The following is a 25,643-nucleotide window of genomic DNA, read 5'->3' as shown; positions in this document are numbered from 1 at the left end:
CCTGGAGTTCATTCACAGGGATCCCAGAGGCATAGCCACGGCGTTTCATAAATAATACATCTTTTCATTTTTTTCTAAGCCCTAAATTTTCCATCTCTAAAATGCCAAAAGACTCCCTTATGAACAAATAAGGATATTATTAGTAGGTTGTCCACATTCTTTGAGAACTTGAGATGTTAAATAATGAAGGACAAAGGGCTGTGTCTCAGTCTTGTTCATCTTGGGGGATGAGTATTTTTCATAGTCTACGAGGTCCCTAGAGGAGAAAAACAGTAACCTAAAAGATGCACGGTCACAGTTGCATGATTTAGCATCATGATAGCTAAGGAATCAGCCAGCAGCAAAGATTTCCTGTTAGTGTACTTTTTTTTTCTTAGTCTTGGAGAAGGAGAGGAAGGAATTAGACTGTCATGGAACTTAATTTGGAAGGGTGTAAATTGTTATGTTCACCTTCTTTTGCTTCTTTGGTAGCACTCAAATTACCTAATAAAGTGCTGAGCACATTGAAGGCAGTTAAATGTACTTGTTAGTAAGTTGAACAATGGAATTGGCATATAATAAGCACATTTGTAAATGAAAGTGACTAAGGAGTCAAAAAAAATCTATGAGGGATAACAACTCATGCAGATTTAAAATCATCTCAGGATCATTCTAAAAGATATGGAAACAGCAGGTTGATTCACACAGTTTGGTTTTTTAAAAGTCAATTACATGATATAAAAGCCAACAGATTTTTAAAATGTTCTGTAGACAAAACATTAGTTGACTGACTAAAAATTTTATTTTTCCAGAATTTGTGTGTCCTCAGCCTCCACATATAAAAAGTAATTTCAGTGCTGTTGTCTTCAAATGTTCTATTTGTTCAGATTTTATGAATTTTTTTTAGTCTATGTATTCTCAGAAGTAATTACAAAAGGCAATAGCAATAAATAATGAGTAGCATACTCCAGTCTAAAATAAAATAGTTCTTCAACAATTTAAATGTAGACATTTCTTCTTACTGTGTTTCTTATTGTCTCATACTTTTAAAAAAAAGCACAGGGCTTCCCTGGTGGCACAGTGGTTAAGAATCCGCCTGCCAATGCAGGAGAGACAGGTTTGAGCCCTGGTCCGGCAAGATCCCACATGCTGCGGAGCAGCTAAGCCCATGTGCCACAACTACTGAGCCTGCACCCTAGAGCCCGTGAGCCACAACTCCTAAGCCTGTGTGCCACAACTACTGAAGCCCATGTGCCTAGAGCCCGTGCTCTGCAACAAGAGAAGCCGCCACAATGAGAGGCCTGTGCACCGCAATGAAGAGTAACCCCCGCTCGCCGCAACTAGAGAAAGCCCGCAAGTAGCAATGAAGACCCAATGCAGCCAAAAATAAATTAAAATAAAAATAAAAAGCACAGTGCAAAATGACATGAGTCTATACATGAGTAATTCTTCTGAGAATGACTTGTCATATCTACAAGAAGCAGAATTGGAGTTGCATATAAGCCTTTCATTTACTGATAAGGATAATTGAACAAGCACTTCAGTGAAGATTTCACCAGATGGGAGAAGTTACCCCATTCCTCTGTTTATTTGAAATTTACAGTGAGAATACTCAAAGTGAAAGAATAATCTTTATGACCTCCAGCAACAGTTTCACATTTTATTATGAAGTATTTTCATGGCTGAAGATACAGCATTCTGTTGCTAAAGTGCCTTGCGCACTGCCACATGTATGCAGCATGTGGGTGTTTAATAAATACTATTTGATGATAAGACAATTTAAGCATGGCAGTTTATGAATGCTTATGATTCACATACCTCTGTGGTGCTCACAGATGCACTTGGGTTTTAATTTTATAAAAGTTAAGGTGCCACTAGGCACCTTAAAAAGCAATGCCTGCACTTCTTGCACAGTTCAGACTCATGGGTTTACCAGCAACTCTTACTTATTATTAGTCCACCTGCTGAAGACCCCTGTAGAGGCCTGTGGTTTTTTTGGATTCCGTAACTACAGGTGGTTCCCTGCTCCAACCCAACCATTTTGCAAATAATGGACCAAAATATCAGTTGGAGAATGAGAATGTAAATGGGTTGTCTTGCATCAGGCTATTAGAGAAATAATTCAAAATACAGATTCTGTTGATGATGGAGGACTTAGATATAGGAAGGAATTCATGTCACTACACAATTCTTAAGTAAAATATTTAAGGCTGCAAGCCTTTCGGGAAGTAAATCTGATTTGAAATTTTAAAGTGTCTATTTTCATTTCTGAATACCTGTGGTTGAGCTGATCACTATTAATTTCCATGAATTTCTAGCTTATGAAAATAAAGATATGTATATACATACATACATACATACATACATACATACATAAAGCTTGACCATAACGTTAAGGTTTTAGATGATAAATTCTGGGAGAGAACCATAGAAATGAGTAGAGCTCTGAAACCATTGAACTGGCCTTAATGCAAACTTGATACATTTCCAGATCCCAACCATCTAAATAAAAGGAAATCATGCATTAATCGTTGAAATCCCAAGTCCTATGTTGTTTTTGGCTTTTGGTTTGTTTATTTGTTCTATTGTGTTCCCCATATGTGGCATGCACTACACCAGACGATCTTTTTCTTAAGACTCAGACTTTCCCATGGCTTTGCTTATTCTGTGTTCTCTGCCTGGGGAGGGTGGGACTTCTGTCTCCTCCTGTTGCCATCCTATCCATCCTATCCATCCACCTAAACATCAACTCCTCTGGGACGCTCCTTGATGTCCCACAAGTCAGAAAGGACTGCTTTGTTCTCTGTGTTCCCACACACATTGTCCTTCCTGTATCTTCAGGTCATTACCTTTCATCACAGCTGTAGCCAATGTACTGTAAAGTCCTGGAGGGCAACAGACTATGTCTTACCTTGGTATCATGAGACCTGCTTATTGACTCTGTCCTTTGCAGATGGGATTCCAGTGACCACATGATGAGTCAAAGTGGATCTTTTTCCCCCTCAAACCAGCTAAGAGGTGCCTACACCTTTGATGTTGGCGGGGATTGTTTAGACTGTTGTGTGATAAAGCCAAAGAGAAATAATCTTTTTTATTTTAATTCTGTTTATGTTTAATCTTAATGCAAAACAAAATCTGCATGGCCTATCTTATAAGACTGCATTTCAGCGTTCTACTTTCTCAGCTTCTTGCACAATGTGACAGGTTCTGCAAGGAGCAGGGCTTGCTCCTTCAGGGTTCCCAGCAGAGTTCTCATCAATTATTCTGGAATTCTAGCAGCAAAACACTCATTGCTGGGGAAAGTGTCCATGAAAATTTTTTTCATTTATCATGAGGTTTAGTGGTGAATCTTTTCATATTCATGTTCATATTGTAGAGCCTCAGAAATGCTATGTATTGATACTGACTTTATTCAGGTGCCAAATCAAAAAGCATCTTTCTTAAAGTGCATATGTTAATAGTGTCTTGAAAAACACCCTAATGGAGATTGCAGTGCAGAATGACATGACTTCATGTAAAAGACCTTCCGGCTATTACTGTTTGCATTTAACATTTGCTAAATACCCTACAGAGAACTTCCATTCTTTTTAGTAATTGTCTGCATCAGCTCAGGCGGCTATAACAAAATACCATAAAATGGGAGGCTTATAAACAACAGAAATTTATTCCTCACAGTTCTGGAGCCTGGAAGTCTAAGACCAGGATGACAGGTCTGGTGAGGGCCCTCTTCTGGGTTGCACGCTTCTTGCTGTGTCCTCACATGGTGGAGAGCAGAGAGCAGCAAACTCTCTCGTGACTCTTATAAGGGCACTGATACCATTCCTGAGAGCTCCACTCTCATGACCTCATTTAATCCCAATTATCTCCCCAAAGCTCTCCTTCCTCATACCATCACATTGAGCGGTAGGATTTTAACATATGAGTTTGGGGGTACACAGTCTATAACAGTAATGAATACTTAAAAAATAAGCAGGATAACATCATGATCAAGAGCAATGGCTTTAGAGTCCAACTACCTACGTTCAAATTCTTCTTCAGTTATTTATAGGGTAACCAATTTGTCTTGGTTTGTCCAAGACATTCCCAGTTTTAGCACTGAAAGTCCTACATCCTGGATAATGCCTTGGGCAAGCTAAGATAATTATGACCATAGAAATTTGATGTCATGTTCACGTCATGTACTTTCTCTAATTCTCAGTTTTCCCGTCTATAAAATGGGGATAACAATAGTGCCTGCCTCACAGGATTGTTAAAGAGCTTAAAAGAGTTAATGTATATATAGCTATTAGCACAGTGCTTAGCACATAGGAGAGTTAAATAAATCCAGCTATTGTCATCCTTATTATTAGCTAGTATAATTTTTTTAACAATGAGTCACACAGAATTAAATAAAAGGAGGGGAAGAGAACCATATTAATATGTTAGTGACAAAGCTCAAGGCCCTGATACAGTCATTGCATGGATAGGACTCCCCTGCCCTCATCTCTGAGCCATTGATAGAGTAGAAGCTGGGGCGGGGGATGGGGGTGAGGCGATGTGTAGCCCTCTAAACACAGTCCAGGGCCCTGTAGCCTGTGGGCAAAGATGACGAAAATAGACCAGATCAATAGCCATGATGCATCCACCATTATGAGGTAGAGCCATACTTCAGTTACCTCTAGTGGTCCAGCCCTTGTGAGGACAAGACAGATGATCTAAATCCTGATTTTAGTCATTGGACCATGACCGCATTTTTGGAAGAGCTGTCTTAAAAGATATAGTTGCTTTGAGGTCCTATTTTTGTATTGCCAAAGAAAAGGGAATTTTTCAAACATTTGGTGAGTCCTTTGTGAACTTAGTCATTCAGTAAGAGTTATCGAACTCTTATTAAGTGCTAAGTACTGTGCTAGAGATACAGAGACAGTAGGACCATTCTTGCCTTCAAGTATCTCCCAGTCTAGTGTGACTATAAGTTAAGGTAGACAGCCATTCAATAAAGTTTGTAACTGGCTGGTTAACTGATGTATGTGGCTTTTCACATAAAAGTGACAACTGTGGCACATTCAGAGAGATCAGGTACCCCAGTAATGGACCTATCCCAGGGCTTTTATACCGGTGTATAATATTTGCACTCTGGCCCATGGGCAGGAGTAAGAAGAACAAAGCAGTTGAAACATAGGAAAAATTCAAGGATTCCATTATGTTTCACCAAAAGAAAACAAAAAATTGCATATTGCCTCTTCTCATCCTTTAGGTCTCAGCTTGAATGTCACCCCCTAAGAGTGGCCTGAGCATCTTTTCTAAAGTAACCCATCTCTCCCCACTGATAAGCCTTTATTTTTTTTCTTATCCAGTTGTTTCTTTCCTTCAGAGCACTTGTTATAACTGTTAGTTATTTTACTTGTTTGCTGTATTAATTAGGGTGTAGACTAAGCTTCTGTAACAAAAAGATAAAAAAACAGAGTGGCTCAAACAAGTTAGAAGTTTATTTCTCTCTTCTTTGACAGTCCAGAGGCAGGTGAACGGTCAGGTGAGGGTCTGCCCCAGGGCTCCCGATTCCTTCTGTCTTCTTGCCCATTTTCTCTGTGAGTACTGCCTTCATCTGCATTGTTAAAGCTGGCTCAAAGAGACCTTGTTCATAGACTAAGTCATGGGAAGGGCAAAGAAAGTTGAGGGCAGCCAGCTTCGTTTTGAAGGATGTGATCTAGAGGCACACACCTCACTTCTGTTCACATCCTGGTAATGTGTACACACTTAGAGGGAAGTTGGGAAGTGTATAGTCTTTAGCTGGGTGGCCATATGCTAAAATTCCTTGAGGAGGGTCTATTGCTAAAGGGAAGAGGGACAAGATAAACATTGGGGGACAATGAGCAGTTCTTGCTATGCCTGCATAGTTGTGTTTTTGTTTGTTTGTTGCTTGTTGTTTGTTGTTTAGTTCTGTCCTCCATGGGGCCAGGGACTATATATCTGTCTTATTCACTGTTATTTCCTCAGAAACTGGAATAAGTGCCTAGCATATAGTAGGCACTCATTATATTTGGATGAAAGAAGTTAAACAACTAAACACTGAAAAATATAATTTGCTATATCATAATTGGGTTTGGCTTGTCTTCATAATTCTCACGGTACTACTAAACAGTTACTGTAGAATGTTCACGTAGTTATTGATTGGCATCATCTAACATTGTGACTGGCAGGCACATAACAAGTATTCAACAAATGCTGTTTCCTTCCATTTCTTTTAGTTAGGAAGAAAAGATTCATATATAGGATATAAATATATGTTAAGAAATAATATTGAAACAATTAATCTTGACACTCAGAGAAGAAATATGAAACATTAAGGAATTAAAGAATTTACCTTAAAGGATAGCATTTTCAAAAATCAGTTCTCTTGGGGATCATCTGACAAACAATGACCAACAGCCAACAAGCAATTGGATAGCTCTGTTTTAACTGTTGGTTTCTTCTCAAAATATAAGTGCATCTTATTGGCGTCTGACTTACTAACTTCCAGATAAATAAAAAATATGTTGAATAATGTACATGAGTTTGGAGCAAAAATAATAAAAACAAAGGTAGAAGAGAAGATATATATTGACTCTGGCCTGTTCCCACACAGTTAGGAAAGGGAAAGCTTGATCCTGTATTTTCCTTCCAATTGCTTTTTTCAAGAAACATTTATTTTGAAAACCACTTTGTGTTAAGGGACAGATTAAAATTTCAGCTAATTGTTAACCAAATTTTCTAAAAAAATAATAATTAAATGTGATTGACTTTTGTTTGTGGCCCAATCTGTTAATTCAGTCCTTAAATAGAACAAGTACAGTTCTTAGGAGTCATGATTAGAGGGCTTCAAACAACAGATGTGGGAGATAATGTCCTGCAGATTATTTTTAGGAGTTTTTTAAAAAAACATGAAAATTTAATGCTTATATTGAATTATTTACGTAGTAATTGGTTGCTGGTTCCTCTTCCAGGACACATTTGGTTTTGGCTTCTGCTCTCATTTTATGAATCTTATAGAATGAAGAAATGCAGTATCATCTGCAAGCTTTTATTTATTTATGGTCTTATCCAGACTGTTTTAACTGTTCATATACTAGCTTGTTTAGGGAGTCTATTTTTTTGCCCTCAAACATGACAGATTCATTTCAGACTACTTAAAAAAATGCCTGTGAGATGGTGTCCAAAATTTAGATGGGATTTGTAGAAATTCAAATAACTCTCTGAATACATTTAACTGAACATCAGAGCATCAAAGCTTCTGTCCTTGGAAATTTATTACCTATACTTTGGCCTATACAAATCCTCCACATCCTTCAAGATTGAGCTCAAAACCCTTCACTTCTGTGAAACTTCCTGAGCCAGGCACTTCTGTATTAAAGAACTTTGTTCTGAACCTACCTTCTCTGGTCTCTTTGAGAGCTGTGCTCTCTGGAGCCTAGAACTCCAGGATATATATATATATATATTTTTTTTTTTTTTTTAAATAAATTTATTTATTTATTTTTGTCGCGTTCGGTCTTCGTTGCTGCATGCAGGCTTTCTCTAGTTGCAGCGAGCGGAGGCCACTCTTCGTTGTGGTGCATGGGCTTCTCATTGCTGTGGCTTTTCTTGTTGCAGAGCACGGGCTCTAGGCACGTGGGCTTCAGTAGTTGTGGCTCGCAGGCTCTAGAATGCAGGCTCAGTAGTTGTGGCGCACGGGCTTAGTTGTTCCGCGGCATGCGGGATCTTCCCAGACCAGGGATTGAATCCATGTCCCCTGCATTGGCAGGTGGATTCTTAACCACTGAGCCACCAGGAAAGTCCGCAGGCTATATTTAAAAGCAAGTCCTGCTGAATGTTCACTATTTTTTCATGGCATCTGCTGAAACCACTCTTTTTCTTAGCCTCTGTGTACTTACGTATTAAAAAAAAAAAATGTTATAGTGATCATGTAATATTGCTTTTATAATTAAAAAAAAATCACAAATTAATTTGACATGACTCCCAAACCTGTATGCTGCCATTGTGGGAGCTATTATTGGACTAATTGCTCTAAATCAATCACTGGATCCTTGTTTCCCACCATCTCTATGAAACCCTCACACTGGCTTCATAATCCCAGCCACCCCTTCTGGCCTGACTTCCCACTGCTTCCCAAGCTCTCCTGTTGGAGTTGGGATTCTTTCCTACTCATTACTTCATCTTTACCTTTGCTATTATTTTCTGCTCCCAAAATAACTTTGTACTACTTCCCTCTGCCTCTCTAAAACATATGTATTTTCAGATCCCCAGTGCAAGTCTCATTTTCCTCACAATAGCAATCTTTCTCCAAATTCCCCAAAACACAATGCATTTTTATGGATCATCATGCAGGTAGCTTATACTAGAACAGTGTGATATTTCAGTTATCCCCTTCAAATATGCAGTTGATTGAAATTTTGCATTGATGGCAGAAATTATGTGTTTTGAATTTATTGCTTATTATTTATTGTTCTTTTTCTTCTTGGAGATAAAAGGAAAGAAAATGGGAAGAAAAGGAATCTTGATGTAGTTTCCTGACTGAGCACTCAAGCCACTTGGATCAATACTCCCAAACTCTGGCACATCAATGGCTGAGTTATTGTCTTGCTTTGAACACTACCTCGGCCCATAGATCAGATAGCTCAGAGAAGCAAAATGAATGCTGTTGTTGATAAAGGGCATTAATCTTTCTTTTCTTTCTCCTTGATTAGTATAGCTACCTCTGGGCTCCATTTTCTGTACACCTTAATAGAATAAATTTTCTACATATATTTTGATTGTGACTGCATGTGATTGTTTGTATGTGTGTGTTAAAGTCAAGTGGTTTGCCTTTGAGCCTACCAAGTGATGCGTCCTGAATTCCAGTTTTATGTTAATTTGTCCCCACATGTCATTCACATGTAAGTTTCTACTCTTACAACCTGCATTCCACATGAGATTACGTTTAAAATTAGGAATGCTCAAAATCCCAAATTAAATTTCAAATATTCCAGAACATAGGAGTTAGATTTTGAAAACTTGAGGAAGAAGGTGTACTGTATAAATGCAGAATGGTAGCTAATGTTAATCATGCTATTGATCCTTTCAGGTCCGACCACAAAAAGGGTCCTCCTGCCCAGTGTGGCTCACGCCAATAGAACAAGACTGAGTTCTTCGTTTAGGAAGGAAAGGAAAGCTTTATTCTTTAGTAAAGAATGGAGAGGTGGGAGCTCCCATTTCAGAGCACATGCTCTCCCCAGCAGCCTGTGGGCGGGGCTGCTTTATAGGGATCTCATCAGAGGGGAGGGGGAGTGGGCGGAGTTTTCCCCTGGGGCGGTCGCAGAGTCTCTGCTCACAGCCTGCTGCTGCGGCCATCTTTGAGTGTCGTGGGCAGCACTTCTGCACGGGACCCACCTACGTGAGGTGTCGGCACAGCCCTGTCTTGCTAGGACCTCTGATCTGAAGGGCCAGGTGCTAGGCCTCTGCCTGAGGCAACCTATGAGCAAATGAAACTAGACTAAGCATGAAGGAGAAAAAAAAAAAAAGATTAGACTTTATTAGCCAGATTCTATTTTTATTTCCTGGGAATTGTTAATGGGCTTTGCTGGTGACAAAACCATTCAGTCTCCTTTAATCCTCACAGCAGTTCTGAGAATAGTGCTAATAGCATCTGCTTTGGAGTCAGATTGCCCTAAATCCAAGATCTGAGTCTGTCTTTTCTGGCTGTGTTCCTCATAGTCAGTTCCTTAACCTCTCTAAGCTTCCGTTTCTTTATCAATAGTATGGGTGTGGTTTAAAAAAAAAGCCCTCAGATTGTTTAAGCTTGAAATGAGATAATCCATTTTTAGCACCTAGTAAGCATGCAATTTAAATGTTAGTTGTTGTTATCTTCCTTTTGCAAGTGAGGAAACAGATTTCCTGAGAATTTAATGACTTATTAAAGATCAGTAACTTGATGGAGATGGAAGGCCAAGTCCTCTAAAGCTTGGGACTTTTCTGTCACAGAATGCCACACTCAAAGCACCCTCACACAACAAACCACAGCATGTCCTAGTGCTCCACACTGCATGCTCTGTCATATCAGGGCACAACACAGCACAGCACACACCATTCACACCACACCACAGCATGCTGTAACATACTTTATACCATGTCATGCCACGTGACATGTCATCTTTCTAACAGAATTATTCCCTCAGTCATCCTCCTTTGTCCTTCCTTATGTGCCTCCCAAAGTGTATCACTTTACATAACATTGTTTTAGATTCCAGGGATCTGTGTTCAATTCCCAACGCAGGCACAAAATCCAAGATTTTCAGCAGAGGATGCATATCTCAGGCACTGGTCTGTATCTGCCAGATGAAGGACATCTTTTTTTTTTTTTTTTTTGGTCAAGACACAGTATGGGCTGATGGCAGCCCTGCAAGGGTCGCCTTATGCTGTATGGACATAGATTTCCCTTTATAAAACACATTCTAATGAGACACCCTAACTCTAGCTTTATCTTGATCTTGTGGATTATTCCAGAGTGAGGTAAATTCCCTTTCTAGGGTCTTCTTCAATCTGTTCTAAATGATAGATGCAGGTCATAGGCAATTACAAAAAATCTTTGCATCTGACTTTAATGTCTTTCAAACTTATGAGATATACCCAGTGCTGTGGCTAAAAGTGCAATTTGAAATTATACAGTTTTTAAAAAAATTTATATACCCACATGTTTTAGTTGGACAGAAATGCAACATGAGCTAATAGTACAGGGCCGAAAATATAAAGGTTTGTGAATAAAAATAGGAAGTTTAAGTCAAGGGAATCAAAACTGGGAGGGGAAATTGTCTCACTGTCCGTCTCTGGCCTCATCACGTTGTAGTCAGGTCCAGGTCAGATTTTAGAGGGACAATGACAAACTATAGTGTATCCCCTGGTTGTAACCAGTATGATGACTATGGAAACATAGTCATTGATTTATCCCATAAGTATTTACCAAATAAAACCTATATGGCAGCAAACGTGCTTAGCATGAGGGAAACAGTGAGGTACAGGTACAGTTCATGTCTCTTAGGAGCTCCCAGTGTGAGGAAAACAAATCATGTGAAAGAGAGAATGAAGAAGGCTCTAGCCTGAGCCATGAGAACCTAAGAGAGGACACATCTGCTTCAAATCTTTGAACATCTGTCATGTGGAAGAAGGAAGCTGGGCTGGGGGTTCCCATGATAGTTTGTGCAACACTATTACTATCATCCCACATTGTTCTCTTTTTCTTTATTTTTAAATGAAATTAAAAATTTAAAGAGTAATACATTCGTTTGGTTGAAAGAAGAAAATAAATTTTTAAAAGAAGTACATAATGAAAAGTCTCCCTTCCACTTCTGTTACTCTATGCTGTCCCACTCCCATGGCTAATAATTAGTTTCTTGTGTATTCTCCCAGTGATTCTTTATGAGGATACAAACAAATGCAAGCATATATTCTTATTTCCCCCTTTTCTTACATGAGAGTTAGCATTCTACACATCTGTGTCTATATATCTCTATCTATATAACACATACTCTGCATCTTGCTTTTTCTCTTAACAATATCTGAAAATCTTTCCATAGCAGTACATGGAGATTGTCTTCATTTTTTTGTACAACTACTTAGTATTCTATGTGTAGAAGTACAGAGTTCATTTAATCAGGTCCTGATAATGAGTATTTAAGCTGATTCCAATTTTTGTTATTTCAGACTATGCTGCAGTGAATAATTTTGTTCATATTCACTTTATACACATGCAGGTATGTCTATAGACTAATTCCTGTAAGTAAGATTGCTGGTTCAAAGAATAAATGCATTTGTTGTAAGGCCAGACACTATAAAGCTCTTAGAGGAAAACATAGGCAGAACACTCTATGGCATAAATCACAGCAAGATCCTCTTTGACCCACCTCCTAGAGAAATGGAAATAAAAACAAAAATAAACAAATGGGACCTAATGAAACTTAAAAGCTTTTGCACAGCAAAGGAAACCATAAACAAGACGAAAAGACAGCCCTCAGAGTGGGAGAAAATATTTGCAAATGAAGCAACTGACAAAGGATTAATCTCCAAATTTTACAAGCAGCTCATGCAGCTCAATATCAAAAAAACAAACAACCCAATCCAAAAATGGGAAGAAGACCTAAATAGACATTTCTCCAAAGAAGATATACAGATTGCCAACAAACACATGAAAGGATGCTCAACATCACTAATCATTAGAGAAATGCAAATCAAAACTACAATGAGGTATCACCTCACACCAGTCAGAATGGCCATCATCACACAATCTACAAGCAATAAATGCTGGAGAGGGTGTGGAGAAAAGGGAACCCTCTTGCACTGTTGGTGGGAATGTAAATTGATACAACCACTATGGAGAACAGTATGGAGGTTCCTTAAAAAACTAAAAATAGAACTACCATATGCCCCAGCAATCCCACTACTGGGCATATACCCTGAGAAAACCATAAGTCAAAAAGAGTCATGTACCACAATGTTCATTGCAGCTCTATTTACAATAGCCAGGACATGGAAGCAACCTAAGTGTCCATCTACAGATGAATGGATAAAGAAGATGTGGCACCTATATACAATGGAATATTACTCAGCCATTAAAAGAAATGAAATTGAGTTTTTTGTAGTGAGGTGGATGGACCTAGAGTCTGTCATACAGAGTGAAGTAAGTCAGAAAGAGAAAAACAAATACCGTATGCTAAGACATATATATGGAATCTAAAAAAAAAAAAAAAAATTGGTCTGAAGAACCTAGGGGCAGGAGGACAGGAATAAAGATGCAGATGTAGAGAATGGACTTGAGGACATGGGAAGGAGGAAGGGTAAGGTGGGACGAAGTGAGAGAGTAGCATTGACATATATACACTACCAAATGTAAAATAGGTAGCTAGTGGAAAGCAGCTGCATAGCACAGGAATATCAGCTCGGTGCTTTGTGTCCACCTAGAGGGGTGGGATGGGGATGGTGGGAGGGAGATGCAAGAAGAAGGAGATATGGGGATGTATGTATATGTATAGCTGAGTCACTTTGTTATAAAGCAGAAACTAACACACCATTGTAAAGCAGTTATACTCCAATAAAGATGTTAAGAAAAAAAAAAAGAATAAATGCATTTGTAATTTGGATAGGCACTGCCAAATTGCCCTCTGTAGGAATTATATCATATTCTACTCCTACCAGACTTGTCTCAGTACGTGAGTGCCTGTTTTCCTTCAGCCTCACCAAAGAGTGTATTGCCAAACTTTTTTGAATTTTTCCCAATCTGATAAGGGAGAAATGTCATTTTAGGGTTGTTTTAATTTGTGTTTTTATGCTCTAAGGTCATTTATATTGCTTTTTCCATGCAGTGTTTATTCTTATCCTTTTCTCATTATCCAAAAAAATGGATCCATAGGCTTTTTCTTCTTGAATTATAGGAACTGTTTATATATTAGGGAGATTAGCCCTTTATGTGCTGTATTGTTTTGTGATTATTTAAGTTATCTGCTTCCACTAACAGACTCTGAAGACAAACCTGGGACTAAAGGCTAGAAGCAAAAGTGAGGTGTAAAGTTCAATTCTAAAAATAATAATGAGCCCTTAATGTGTATCAGGCATGATTCTTAGTGCTTTGATTCCACCATCTCATTTAATCTTCACAACAATTCTATGAGGTGATAATTATTATTAACAGATGAGATAGAAGCACAAAGGCATTAGAAAATCTGCCACAGAGCTAGTAAATGTTGGAGTCTGTATTAAAAGTCATGCATTTGACCCCAGGACCTAGGCTCTTAACTACAAACACTTATTAATTAATAATTAATTGGTTTGCATAGCAAACTATGAATGTGAATATTGAAACTAAGGTTCAGAGACGGCTAATCCTGAATATTGTGGATGAGATTCTGGAATTGAGGGAGGATTGAATTTGGTAACTTCAAAGAACCCTTCGAATTCATCTTTATTTTTTTTTTCTGCTAATGCCATGCCTGACCTGAAAGATGAATCAGGATATATGACATGTCAGGGCTCCATATAGGACCTTCCTCCTCTTATTATGATCCTCCGACATCACTGCCACGCCCCAGCATTCACAGCCACAAGCAGCCAGGGACACCCAAACTTCCAGTTACAAACAATGACTTCATAGTGGATTTTTGTGACACCAGATTTCTAAGCCTACATATATATGGAAATGTCCTCCACTTTGCATATAGTAAGTGTTCAACAAATCTTTGATTGAATTAATACATGATTAATGGTAAAGCTTATAATAAAAGTTCTTGAATGTGACTCAATCAGATGGTAATATGGAGGTAATCATCCATTCAGTGATTACTGAGTACATACTGTGTGCAAAGCACAGTGCTAGGAACTCAAAAAGATATGAAGAAGTATAAGACATGGTTCTCAACCAGTATAGGAAAAAAGATAACTGGTGACGAAGGCAGAAAAGCTGGTGAACCCCAAACAAATGGTCATGCCTCAGAGTGGAGATGAGGGAGAAAGCAGTGAGGAGTGGGGTGGTAGGAGGAGGCTGCTTAGAGGAAGTGTGGCATCACCAGAGGCTTTATTTGGACTTAGGGAGGAGTGAAGGGGCCTTTCAGTTGAGGAAAAGGACTTGCACAGAGGCATAGAAGTTGAAAATCTCATGTTTGTGGGTGAGCAGGTGTGTTTCTTGAGCAGGCTCAGAAATAAAACCATAAAGGCAGACTGGGGTCTCATTGATGATGATCCTGAATTCTAAGCCAAAGGATGGGCAAAGATGCTCACCAAAAGCTTTGGAACAGAGAAGTGAAACGGTGAAAGTGGTGTTTTAGGGAGATGAATGTGTCAGCTGTGTGCAAGGTGGCACAAAGAAGAGGCAAGGCTGGAACCCCTAGAACACTGAGGAAACTATCACATTAATTCAAGTAGAAGGTGATAAGGGTCCAGCTGGGGAAGTAGCCATGGATGGGAAGTAAGGGAGAAAGGTCATGTAAGAAGGTTTCTGAGGATTAGCTAGATGATTCTCTGTCAGGGGAGGGAGTGAAAGAACCATTAAAGTGTAAACAGAAACATAGTACGTATTTTTTTGCTACTATCAATATATACATAGCATTAAGGAAACGACCAAGAACAATTATTTTTCTCTTTGGAAATTAGAGAGCAAAATTCTTCAACAAATAATAAAAAGATTGGGATAACTTTTTTTGTTGTTCCAAAGGTAATTCTTTGCATGGTGAAGGTAACTTAGAGCTTTTTCTGTATTGAAAACATTAAGAGTGGAATATATCTAAATTAAGTGGGTGGATTAGTTAATAGCGATGGTTGCATAATTCTGTGAATATACAAAAACTGCTGAGTTGCATGCTTTAGGAGTGAATTTTATGGTTTGTGAATTATAAATCAGTAAAGCTTTTATTTAAAAAAAAGCAATGGGAAGTCTAGGTAGGGTTTTAAGGAACTTTTCTTAAAATCTAAGTAAATTATAAATAAATATTTACCCCCTCCCCCCCCAAAAATTTTCCCCACCCAAGAGGGCTGCAGAATCACATTTCCATCTTTTTTTTTTTTTTTTTTTTTTTTTTTAATTAATTAATTTATTATTTATTTATTTATTTTATTTTTGGCTGTGTTGGGTCTTCGTTTCTGTGCGAGGGCTTTCTCCAGTTGCGGCGAGTGGGGGCCACTCTTCATCGCGGTGCGCGGGCCTCTCATTATCGCGGCCTCTCTTGTTGCAGAGCACAGGCTCCAGAAGCGCAGGCTCAGTAATTGTGGCTCACGGGCCTAGTTGCTCCGCGGCATGTGGGATCTTCCCAGACCAGGGCTCGAACCCGTGTCCCCTGCATTAGCAGGCAGATTCTCAACCACTGCGCCACCAGGGAAGCCCCCACATTTCCATCTTTGAACACAGGCAAAAGAAGTCCCCACACTTCGACGCTCATCAGAACTTGGGCTTACTTTGCATCTCAGCACTTGGCAGCTTTATGCTTTCCAAGACCCTGCTGAGAACCGTGAGAGAAACTTAGACAGTGGTTTGCTGCTGGGCCAGGTTTTTCCCTCTAACAGAATTTTCTGCTAAAGTGAAAACTCCACAGGCAATGCAAGCCCTGGCTCTTCATAGTGGGGGAAAAACCCAAAACTTGCTGAATCATTTTTTATTAAACATTAATTTTACAATCCCGACAGCTAAATCTGTTATTCTGTCAGGCGAGCTTTAAATAAGGCAGTGAGTTGGGGAAAGAAAGAGTACTTACTCATATTCTTAAACCCCGAGCATGTCATCAGCATTGGCTTCAAGTCTTTTGCTAGGGAATGCAGGCTCATCTTTTCCTTTTTACTCAATTAACTAATCACATAGATAAATTTTTAAAGAATCGATGTACCTGAATTTCTCAGTGCCCATTTGTCATGTTAAATAACAGGGTACTTAATTTTAGAAGAGAATGTTTTCTAAGTGACACAGAGGCTCCTGGAGCCTCCCTGGCATATCCATCCCTCATAGATGGCTCTGTTGTCAAATGTGTCACAGCCTCCATACCGTGGGCCTGCTGATTTCTTAGCATTTAGAAAAGATGAGTGGGAGTTTCAGGGGAAAAGCCTCACTGCCTAACCTCTGTGCAGGCTACTACCATCCATCACATAGGCAGTCTAAGGGCAAATGATTCTGGGAAAAGTGAATGCAGATTCACTTCGGGTCACTGTTTCTGGCCTTTAATTCTTTTTTTTAATTTTTTTAAATTAATTTATTTATTTATTTTTGGCTGTGTTAGGTCTTCGTTTCTGTGCGAGGGCTTTCTCTAGTTGTGGCAAGCGGGGGCCACTCTTCATCGCGGTGCGCGGGCCTCTCACTATCGTGGCCTCTCTTGTTGCGGAGCACAGGCTCCAGACGCGCAGGCTCAGTAATTGTGGCTCACGGGCCTACTTGCTCCGCGGCATGTGGGATCTTCCCAGACCAGGGCTCGAACCCGTGTCCCCTACATTAGCAGGCAGATTCTCAACCACTGCGCCACCAGGGAAGCCCGCTGGCCTTTAATTCTTGAATTTTAACATGCATCTCTCACCCTACTCCTACTGTCATTCCAGTTTTTTATATGCTCCCCCCTTTAAAAATATTTCTCAAATTAATGGAACTATTGTCCCCTATACGTGTTAGTGTTGACTCTATTCAAACAGTAATTGGTGTTTTGTTTTTATTTTTAATCCAGATGTTTATCTAATGGAGCACATCTACCTCTGTGCTCAGAAAACCTTTTCATATAATCATTCTTTCTTTCTGGCATTCTCAATGTTTCCATTTCAGTGCAATGAGAGGGTCTTTATTGAGTTACAGAAGTATCATCTTAAACTATAGACCCCTTATCTCCACCCTGAGGAGTCAGAATGAGCTCCGTCCACAAGGGAGAAACCTCATCTGTGGGCACCGAACACTCGCCTTCCTTTTCTATTGTCTTGGTAAATTTCAACATATCATACCCAAGTCGGTCATCACCACGTTCATGACAGGATCCATCAGTTGTATCACTAGAAAGTACTTAACACCCAACCACCTGCTCATGGAGCTGTGCAGAGAACCGTGGCCTTGCACTCTTGGGACTTCAGCATCTACAGCAGACCCCAGAGGGCAACATGAGTGTGGACTGGCTATATTTAACTCCTCTGGCCCAAACGACCCTGATCACATGTCACTAGATAGGATAAAGTACCAAATGGACAGATGGTATATATTGCAAATGCTGGTGTCCTCCCTGCAAAATAGAGGTAATCATGAAATCCACAGCTCTCATTTACTGAGTGTGTGTACTATGTGCCAGGAGTAGAGCTAAGTGCATAATCTCATTTAATCCCTATAACAGCCCAATAAGATGGGAACTATTATTGCCCCCATTTTAAAACTGAATAAACGAGTCTCAGAGAGGCTACCTTGCCCAGAGTCTCACAACTGATAGTAGTAGAGCCAGAATACAAACCTAAGCTGTAGGCTAGCAATTCAACGAGCTTGATTCGGTAAGGATAAGTCAGAGTCAAGAATGAGGATTGTAGGATTGAAACTTTCTTTGAGAAAAGTCAAACTGTCTTCAGCTAGTCATCATTCCTTAGTATTGCCGAAGAAATTTAAACAATAAAATAAAACACCCACCATTTAGGAGACTACTGAATTTGTCTAGCTCATGATTAGCATTTCTGATGTAGGACATTGGTGAATACAAAAGCCTGATTTTATCAGCACATGTGATTTAATGGCAATAGTTTTAGCTTATTTTCATTCTTCTTCCGCTTAGCTTTTGACTAGAATTAGTGACCTATGGCTCCTTCAGCTTTTATTATAAGTACTTTCCTAAAAAGTTCCTTGTAAAATGAAAATTTGAAAATCAATCCCATTTTAAATTTGCTGTGCCCTCCTGTCCGGCCACCTCCCGAGAGGGCACGTGTGAGTCCACACATTGACTCTCGATGTACATCTGCCTCCACGTGAATCAGGTTTCTGGATGGCCAAGGCAATAGCCAGAGAGAATGAGGAAATCAGATGTTCCCAGGAATCCTTGCTTATATAAAGAAAGTAGTAATTTCTAGTCTAGACAAGGAAAGCCCTTTTATTTAGTGGATTTGTATCTAACAATGTAACAATATTGGTTCCTGCCTGGGGCAACTGGCTTATGCTGTCTGCCTCAGTCCCCACAGCTGCCAGCTCTGCAGGAAGCGCTGACAAGGATTAATTGGCTTTCCTGAGCCTTGAGGCTCAGTTCTGCTTCCCATTTCCAGTGATCCCACAGGACTCTGCTCTCACATAATTTACTGTCTACAAGGACTTCCTATTTTCAAGAGTTCTATCTAACAGGCCCTATGTAATGTATACACATTTTCAAATTCAATAACTTCGAACCTTGAGAATCTTTCAGGATATTTAGCTCAATTTAAGAAATGGGACATGACCACATTTAGAGTATTTAGATTATTTGTTGCTTTTATGAGGGTTCTTACATGGTCCCATTTAAAATGTGTGATTTACACAAATGGCTTTGTTCCTCTTCCTCTACTTGGTAGTATTTGTAGAGTGTGACAAAGGAGTCCTTCCAATTTTATGCTGGGTTTTCTGAGCAAGACGAAGCTAGTAAGATGAGGATTTCAGGGGTGGGAGTTCTTCCCAATAACTGACTCTATTTATAGTCTCTCAAGTAATATAGATGTAATCTAGAGTCTATTCCCTCAATTATTACCATATATCTGGCAAGCTCTGTGGCATCACCTCAGGGAAAATTATATTGATTCCTTTGTACAGGTAAAGAAGAAGTAAAGGAAGCTGTGTTCCACTATGGTGGCAGCCAATTGGTATAAAAATCATAGAGAGTTGGAAGAGACTTCTGCTGTTGTCCCATACAACTTTCTATCAAATGCTGGTTCCTGCCTAGACAGATTCTGGGCCTCTCTCTCTCTGCCTGCCCACTGGGATCATAACAGTCTTGTTCCTGAGATCCAGCTCCATCCCATTGTTGGATAACTTGAATTCTGGATAGTTCTTTCACATAATAGATTAAAAACATCCTCTTTGTAACTTGCATCAATTAGTTTGTTCTGCATAGAATGTCTACTCATTGATTGATTGGTCCATTCCTTCATTTATTCATTTTGTATTGGGTGCCTACTATGTACAATATAGTGTGCAAGACATGAGCCTCAGACTCCAGGAACTGACAGGTTGGCAGGAGATGACGTAGACATATAGAAGTTGTGTGTCATGCATGTGACACAAGCAATATAATTAAGTGCTACCGGATAGGGGAGGGAGAAAAATAGGAAGGGGTCAGGTCTTGACAGGTGTGGTCAGCAAATTCATCTTGGAGTGGGTAGCATTTAAAGCTGTTTTTCTTTAATGGCTTGAAGTTAAAGGTGGAGATTTGGATGTGGAGATTGTAAGGAATAAGTGTTGGAGAAGTGATGGGTAGTTTTTATTAACCAGAGCTGAGAGTTTGAATTGGAGAGTGAAAGGGCTAGAAAGGCTGGTAGAGTGAGTGTGACATTGTGAAGGGCTTTCTATGCCTGGAGTAGAGGGTAAGTGAGAGGAGTTGTGGAGACAGGGCTGTGGCCAGGTGGCATTCACATCATTCATGTCTCTCAAGTGCTAGGCTGCAGAGTTTAAGGATTATCCAGTGAGGCAAGGCAGAGCCCTGGGACCAGTTGCTGAATAGGTGACAGTTGTGTTTAGTGTGATAATTGGTGGCAGGAGACAGTGAGCTGCAGGGCTATAAGGGTCAGGAGTCCTGTGGTGGCCCCTGCAATAGAAGCATTGACTGAAAGTTGAATGATAATGACTGTGACACAGCCCTGGAAACTATCTACTGTGTCTTCCGCAGGAGAGCATCCCCTCCCCCACTCCCCAGACTATTTATATCCAGTGGCAAACCCCTCCTTACTTTCTGGTGAACCATTACTTATTAACATGTGGAAGTGGTTCCAGGTAATTGTGGTAGAGAATCCCAGGATCCAAATGTCTGTAGTGAAATATCTCTGCATTGATATCCCTGCCTCCAGTGAGGGCTACATGTAGGCTAAGCCCATATAACGAAAGAAGCTTTAAATATCCTTTAGGATAATGGTGTGTGTGCACACATGGATTTAAATTTAATAGTTTTTCTTTGGTGGTCTATGTATGGTAGGCAATAAGACCCATCATTACTACTATTCCTTTTGTTATTGAGTTTGTTTTTGTTTTTGTCTAACTTGAAAAGCGGGACTGCCATATACAAAGGAAGTATAACTAGAAGACTAGCTGAAATGTACAGATTTAAACTGGTCTGTTGCTCACAAAATTAGGCTACTTGCTGAATAAAGTGAATGTCATTAGCAATTTAGGGGTATGTTCCAACCTGTCTTCTCACACATTGTGTTATTTATGCTTTATTCTAAACTTCAAAATTACCTTCTTTAATTTTGCAAATATCTATTGAGTACCTACCATGTGCCTGGCCCTGTTCTAGGTTTTGGGCTACATTAATGAACAAAATAGTCAAAGATTCCTGCCCTCATGGAACATACCTAGCAAGCGGGGGGGAGGCAATCATTAAATAAGTAATGAATAAATAAGTTATTTTTATATGGTATATTAGAAGGAGACAAGTGCTACAGGAAAAAGAAAAAGTAGAGAAAAGTAGGAAGGGACAGGGTTGCTTGGGAGTGTAGGGTGAGTTGTAGTTTGAGATAGAGTGGTCAGGGTCGCCTTCCTAAGAAGGTGACATTTGAGCGAAGACTTGGTGGTGAGTGGATTAGGTATGCAGGTAAAATGCAGGTATCTGGATGAAGAGAATTCCTAGGAAAGAAAGCAGCTCCTGCAATGGTGCTGAGACAGAAGAGTGCTAGAAGTGAAGAGGCTCTGTGCTTTTCCCTTCCCCTTAGACTAACAGTGGCTCATGTAACCAAGGAGAAAGCTAGGAAAAGAAAATAGATAAGTTTATTTGTAATAAAACTGATTCAAAATTACTTAAAAAAAAAACTTCACAAACTGATTTAAGGAGGTACAAAGGGCGAGGTACTAGGCGAGGTTTTCTGACTTCTAGACTGCTTGGGTCTGAATCCTGACTCCGCCACTTCCTGCCTGTGCGATCTTTGGTGTGTCATTCACCCCTTCTGTTCCTCAGTTTCCTCATCTGTCGAATGAGGCTAATTATAGTACCTATCTTCTAGGATTGCTTTGATGATTAAATGAGTCAATATTAATAAAAAGCTTGGTACTCTGACACGTAGCAAGATTCAAATATTAGCTATTAATATTATTATGTTACTCTTACTACCTTTGTTACTTTTATGAGTTGGCGCCCTAATCTGGAATATTCTTCGAGTGTGTCTTAAGGGCTGAATGTGTGTGTATGTGTGATCTCTTGAGAGTGTGGGGCTTAATTTAAATAATTAGTTTTAAAGAATTAGGTAAAATCCTGCTGCTTAGCACATGATACGGCCTCAATGAATGTTAGTTTTCTTCCCCTCTGGCAGTATTTTACAGCACAGAAAACTACTAAAGGGTTTCCTTCTTCTGCTTGTTATTAATGAATTTTTTGGCTCATTTATGAATAAAATGAAGGCCTGGTGAAAGCATTCTATAGACTCAAACTTGGAAACTTACTTTGCCCTTAGAAACCCACCAAGAAATTCCCAGTGGGTCATTTTGAATATCACTGGAAGGCAAAGGGTGGGTAGTGGTGGGGAATTGAAAAGAAAAACGAAATGAGGGGAAAACTGAAGAAAGAGGGAAGCACTCCATTAGGGTGCTACCACTTTGGGATGAGGCCTCAGAAAACCGGGAGTTTCTTTCTCTGAGGACCTTTAGCAAGAGAAGGGATGGCATCAATCCAGGTAGGGCAGGAGTCCCTGAATGAAAGGGCTGGACCAGAGAGGGTTCTTGAGCCTTCTGCCAGCTTGTTGAGTCTCCAAGAGCAACCATTCTCCCTAGTGGACTATCCTATTGTTGTATTTACACACCTGAATTTGCCTATATTTCCACCTCTGTTTAAAGAGTCATTAATACTTTAGATACAAAGGAGGCTTCTGTTGAATAATACCAAGTAAGAATCAGTCACTGTATATTTGAAGTACCAGATGTTGAGAATCAACTTTCTAGTCCTCTGGGGTCTGTCCCCCACATCTCTGGATGTGGCAGCTTATGTGGTCTGCTGGGGCTATCAGGGAGACAAGGCAAAGCAACATGAGAGTGGTCCGAAGGAACTCTGAGGTCTTGAGGAGAAAGGATGCTGTGTCTGCACGGGCCAGGGTGGGTGGTGGGTTAGGCTGGAGAGAGAACTGGAGCCAGGCGCCCCCTCACTGTCTGCTGCCGTTTTGATTCACAGGTGCAGCAGATGTATCCAGGGCCATGGATCATACCTTTTCAGCAGCAGCAAAAGATGGGGAAGGAGTATGTTACACATCTCTGGTTTCTGACATCTGTTACCCACCTCGGGAGGATTCTACGTACTTCACTGGAATTCTTCAGAAGGAAAACAGCCACATCACCGCTTCAGAGAGCCCTGCGGAGATGCGTACCCCCGGGCCCTCCTTACCAGATGTGCCTGGGACGGAGCCTCGTGGCCTATTTAGCTCTGATTCTGGAATAGAAATGACTCCTGCAGAGTCCACTGAAGTGAACACGATCTTAGCAGACCCCCTGGACCAGATGAAAGCAGAAGCCTATAAATACATTGACATAACTAGGCCAGAGGAGGTGAAATATCAGGAGCAGTGTCACCCCAAGTTGGAAGAGAAAGACTTGGACTTTAAGGATACTGACATCTCAGCAAAATCCGAAGAGGCCCGTGCAGCAGAGAAACCATCTCCTGTGGAGGGAAAAATCCTCAAGGACCATTTATTTGAAGAATCAACGTCAGAACCGTATGTAGACGATATCTCTGAAGAGCGGCACAGTGCTCCTCTGATCACTGCCCCTGTCAGAATCACGCTGACTGAGGTCGAGCCTTCTGTTGAAACTGCCACCCCAGAGAAGACCCCCGAGAAGCAAGATGTCTGCCTGAAACCAGGTCCTGACACAGTCCCCACAGTCACCGTCTCAGAGCCTGAAGATGACAGCCCAGAATCCGTCACTCCTCCGTCTTCTGGAACAGGTAAGGCAACGGGTGTTCCCTGCCTTGGGAAAACCCAGCATATGGAAATCTGAACATTAAGGAGTGAAGATTTGCATTCAAAATACTTCAATCTCAATTTAACTGATTTAATTAACAAATAACTTTTTCAGTCTTGTGCCCATTACGCAAAGGTTGACATCTGGGATTTTTTAGAGCCCTATCAGATTTGCTTTGTAAAATATTTCTTTCTTCATTTGAGGGGAGAGGTAAAGATGACACACTGGGGACATTAAAATCCTCCTGTGGCTTTACTCTTCAGAGCAGAGAAGGAGATGCTGCCAGCTTCTAGGTTAGCTCTCCTCCCTGACCTCTGGGCATCGTGGAGAGTACCTTGACTGTTCTTCCCAGACCAGCTGGGCCACCTTGCACAGAGCATTTAACATTCCTGGCCCCAACTCCAAGTCTGAACAATGAAGGGGGTAGGGTAGAGGTTAGAGTCTTATTTTTGTGGGGGGGAATGGGCAGTGACAGGAAACCTAAACAAAGGGTACTCCTCCCCTCCCCCTTCAATCTCAGCACATCATTTTCATCTTTTTAGTTTATTGAAGTTCTGCATACAATTTTATTTTTTAAACTAAAGATCCTATTTGGTTAGAATAAAAAAAGTTCAGAATTCACTAGCCTATGATGTTTTTCAACCTGAGCCTTCTACTCTGACTCAAGGCAGGGTGTTGTTAAACCACATCGAAACCCCTCTCAAACACAAAGGGGACCTCCCATACCCTAATGAAAGGCCAGAGTGGTAGCTAGAGCTTCCCCATCCCACCCTGTGCCACCATCCTGGGTAGTAGAAGTGGAGCCTTTGTATCTCCATCGCTCTCAAACGCTCATGAGGCATCAGGATGAAGAGGATAATGAGAGATCCTTGAATCGTCCCCTGCCTCCAGTGGCTGGAATTCTGACCCCACCCAAAAGAAATTTACAAACCTTTTTGATTTACAAAAAGCAATTTTCAAAAGAATAGATACAGGTATATGTATAACTGAATCACTTTGCTGTACACCTGAAACTAACACAACACTGTTAATCAACTACACTCCAATATAAAATAAAAAGTTAAAAAACAAGCAATTTTTAGCACCTCAGGTAAAAGAGCTTCTACTGAACTCTTAAAACAGATCTAAACCCTTACAATTAGGAGTGACTGCTCTAAATCCTGATGATGCAGTAAGTCCAAGTGTTAGAACAGAGAGGATTTAATGGAAGTCCCTCCTGTCTTATTTCCCTAAAGATTTTAGCATCAATTCCTCCCCTCCACAGCCTTACCTCAGACTCATTCAGCTGTAAACTCACTGCACCAAGTTCCTGATTTTCAAATTCATTCATTCATTCAACACACACTTTCTTTTGGTCAGGCACTCGAATAGGCACTGGTGATGCTGGAGTTGAAAAGCAAGCAAAAAGCAGTCCCTGCCTTCCAGTGGGACAGATGACCAGGGAAATAGTCACACTCCAGCCTGACTTATCCCAACTGACAGTAGGAGGTAGGGACATATCTGAGTCTCAAAGCCTCCTTATGGTTTTTCTGGCAATGCATGTAAAACCCTTCGATTATCCCATGACATAAAGATACTGACACTCTGAAGATATAAACTACATTATAAGCTGTGTTTACAGAGCTCCAGCGTTGTCTGGCGGTCAGTACAGAAGAACTTTGGCCAGTCTTCAGGAAGAGTGAAATGACCCCATACGTTTTGGTCCATTTATATGACACATGCCTCATGAGAAAATTACAGTTTACAAAGCTGATGGTAAAGACTTGATATGGGATTCATTAATCAGGAGGGAATTTTTTTTTTCTTCAGTAGTCATGACTCATTGGGGTTCTGGAGCATCTTCAAGAGAAGACAAAGTCAGATTTGGCTCTCATGATCTTGGAGTTTTATGATCTGTTGGTGGCCATTTGACAGCAAGGGGTTAGGGCAGTGGTTTTCTCTGCAATTGTTTCAAATAAACATTCTAAGTAAGGTTTATTCCAGAAAGAGAAAGTCCCCTGTCCCATTACACAATTATCTCCCATGTTCAGCTCCTCTCTCCACACACATCCCACACCATAACACCTGAATCATATGAGAACAC

The 25,643-nt window shown here is 40.3% G+C and overlaps 1 protein-coding gene across 2 annotated transcripts in view; it reads left to right on the top strand.

The window, feature by feature from the left end:
• RTN1 (reticulon 1) overlaps positions 1-25,643 on the top strand; it is a 236,775-nt gene that overhangs the window by 84,307 nt on the left and 126,825 nt on the right. For both annotated transcript variants that reach the window (XM_061182626.1, XM_061182627.1), the window contains exon 2: positions 22,776-23,543. In XM_061182626.1, the coding sequence (XP_061038609.1) occupies positions 22,776-23,543 (768 nt within the window). The remainder of the gene's footprint in view (positions 1-22,775; positions 23,544-25,643) is intronic.

The sequence above is a fragment of the Eubalaena glacialis genome, chromosome 2 (genome assembly GCF_028564815.1).
Source record: "Eubalaena glacialis isolate mEubGla1 chromosome 2, mEubGla1.1.hap2.+ XY, whole genome shotgun sequence".
Classification (NCBI taxonomy): domain Eukaryota; kingdom Metazoa; phylum Chordata; class Mammalia; order Artiodactyla; family Balaenidae; genus Eubalaena; species Eubalaena glacialis.
This window is presented reverse-complemented; position numbering and strand designations above follow the sequence as displayed.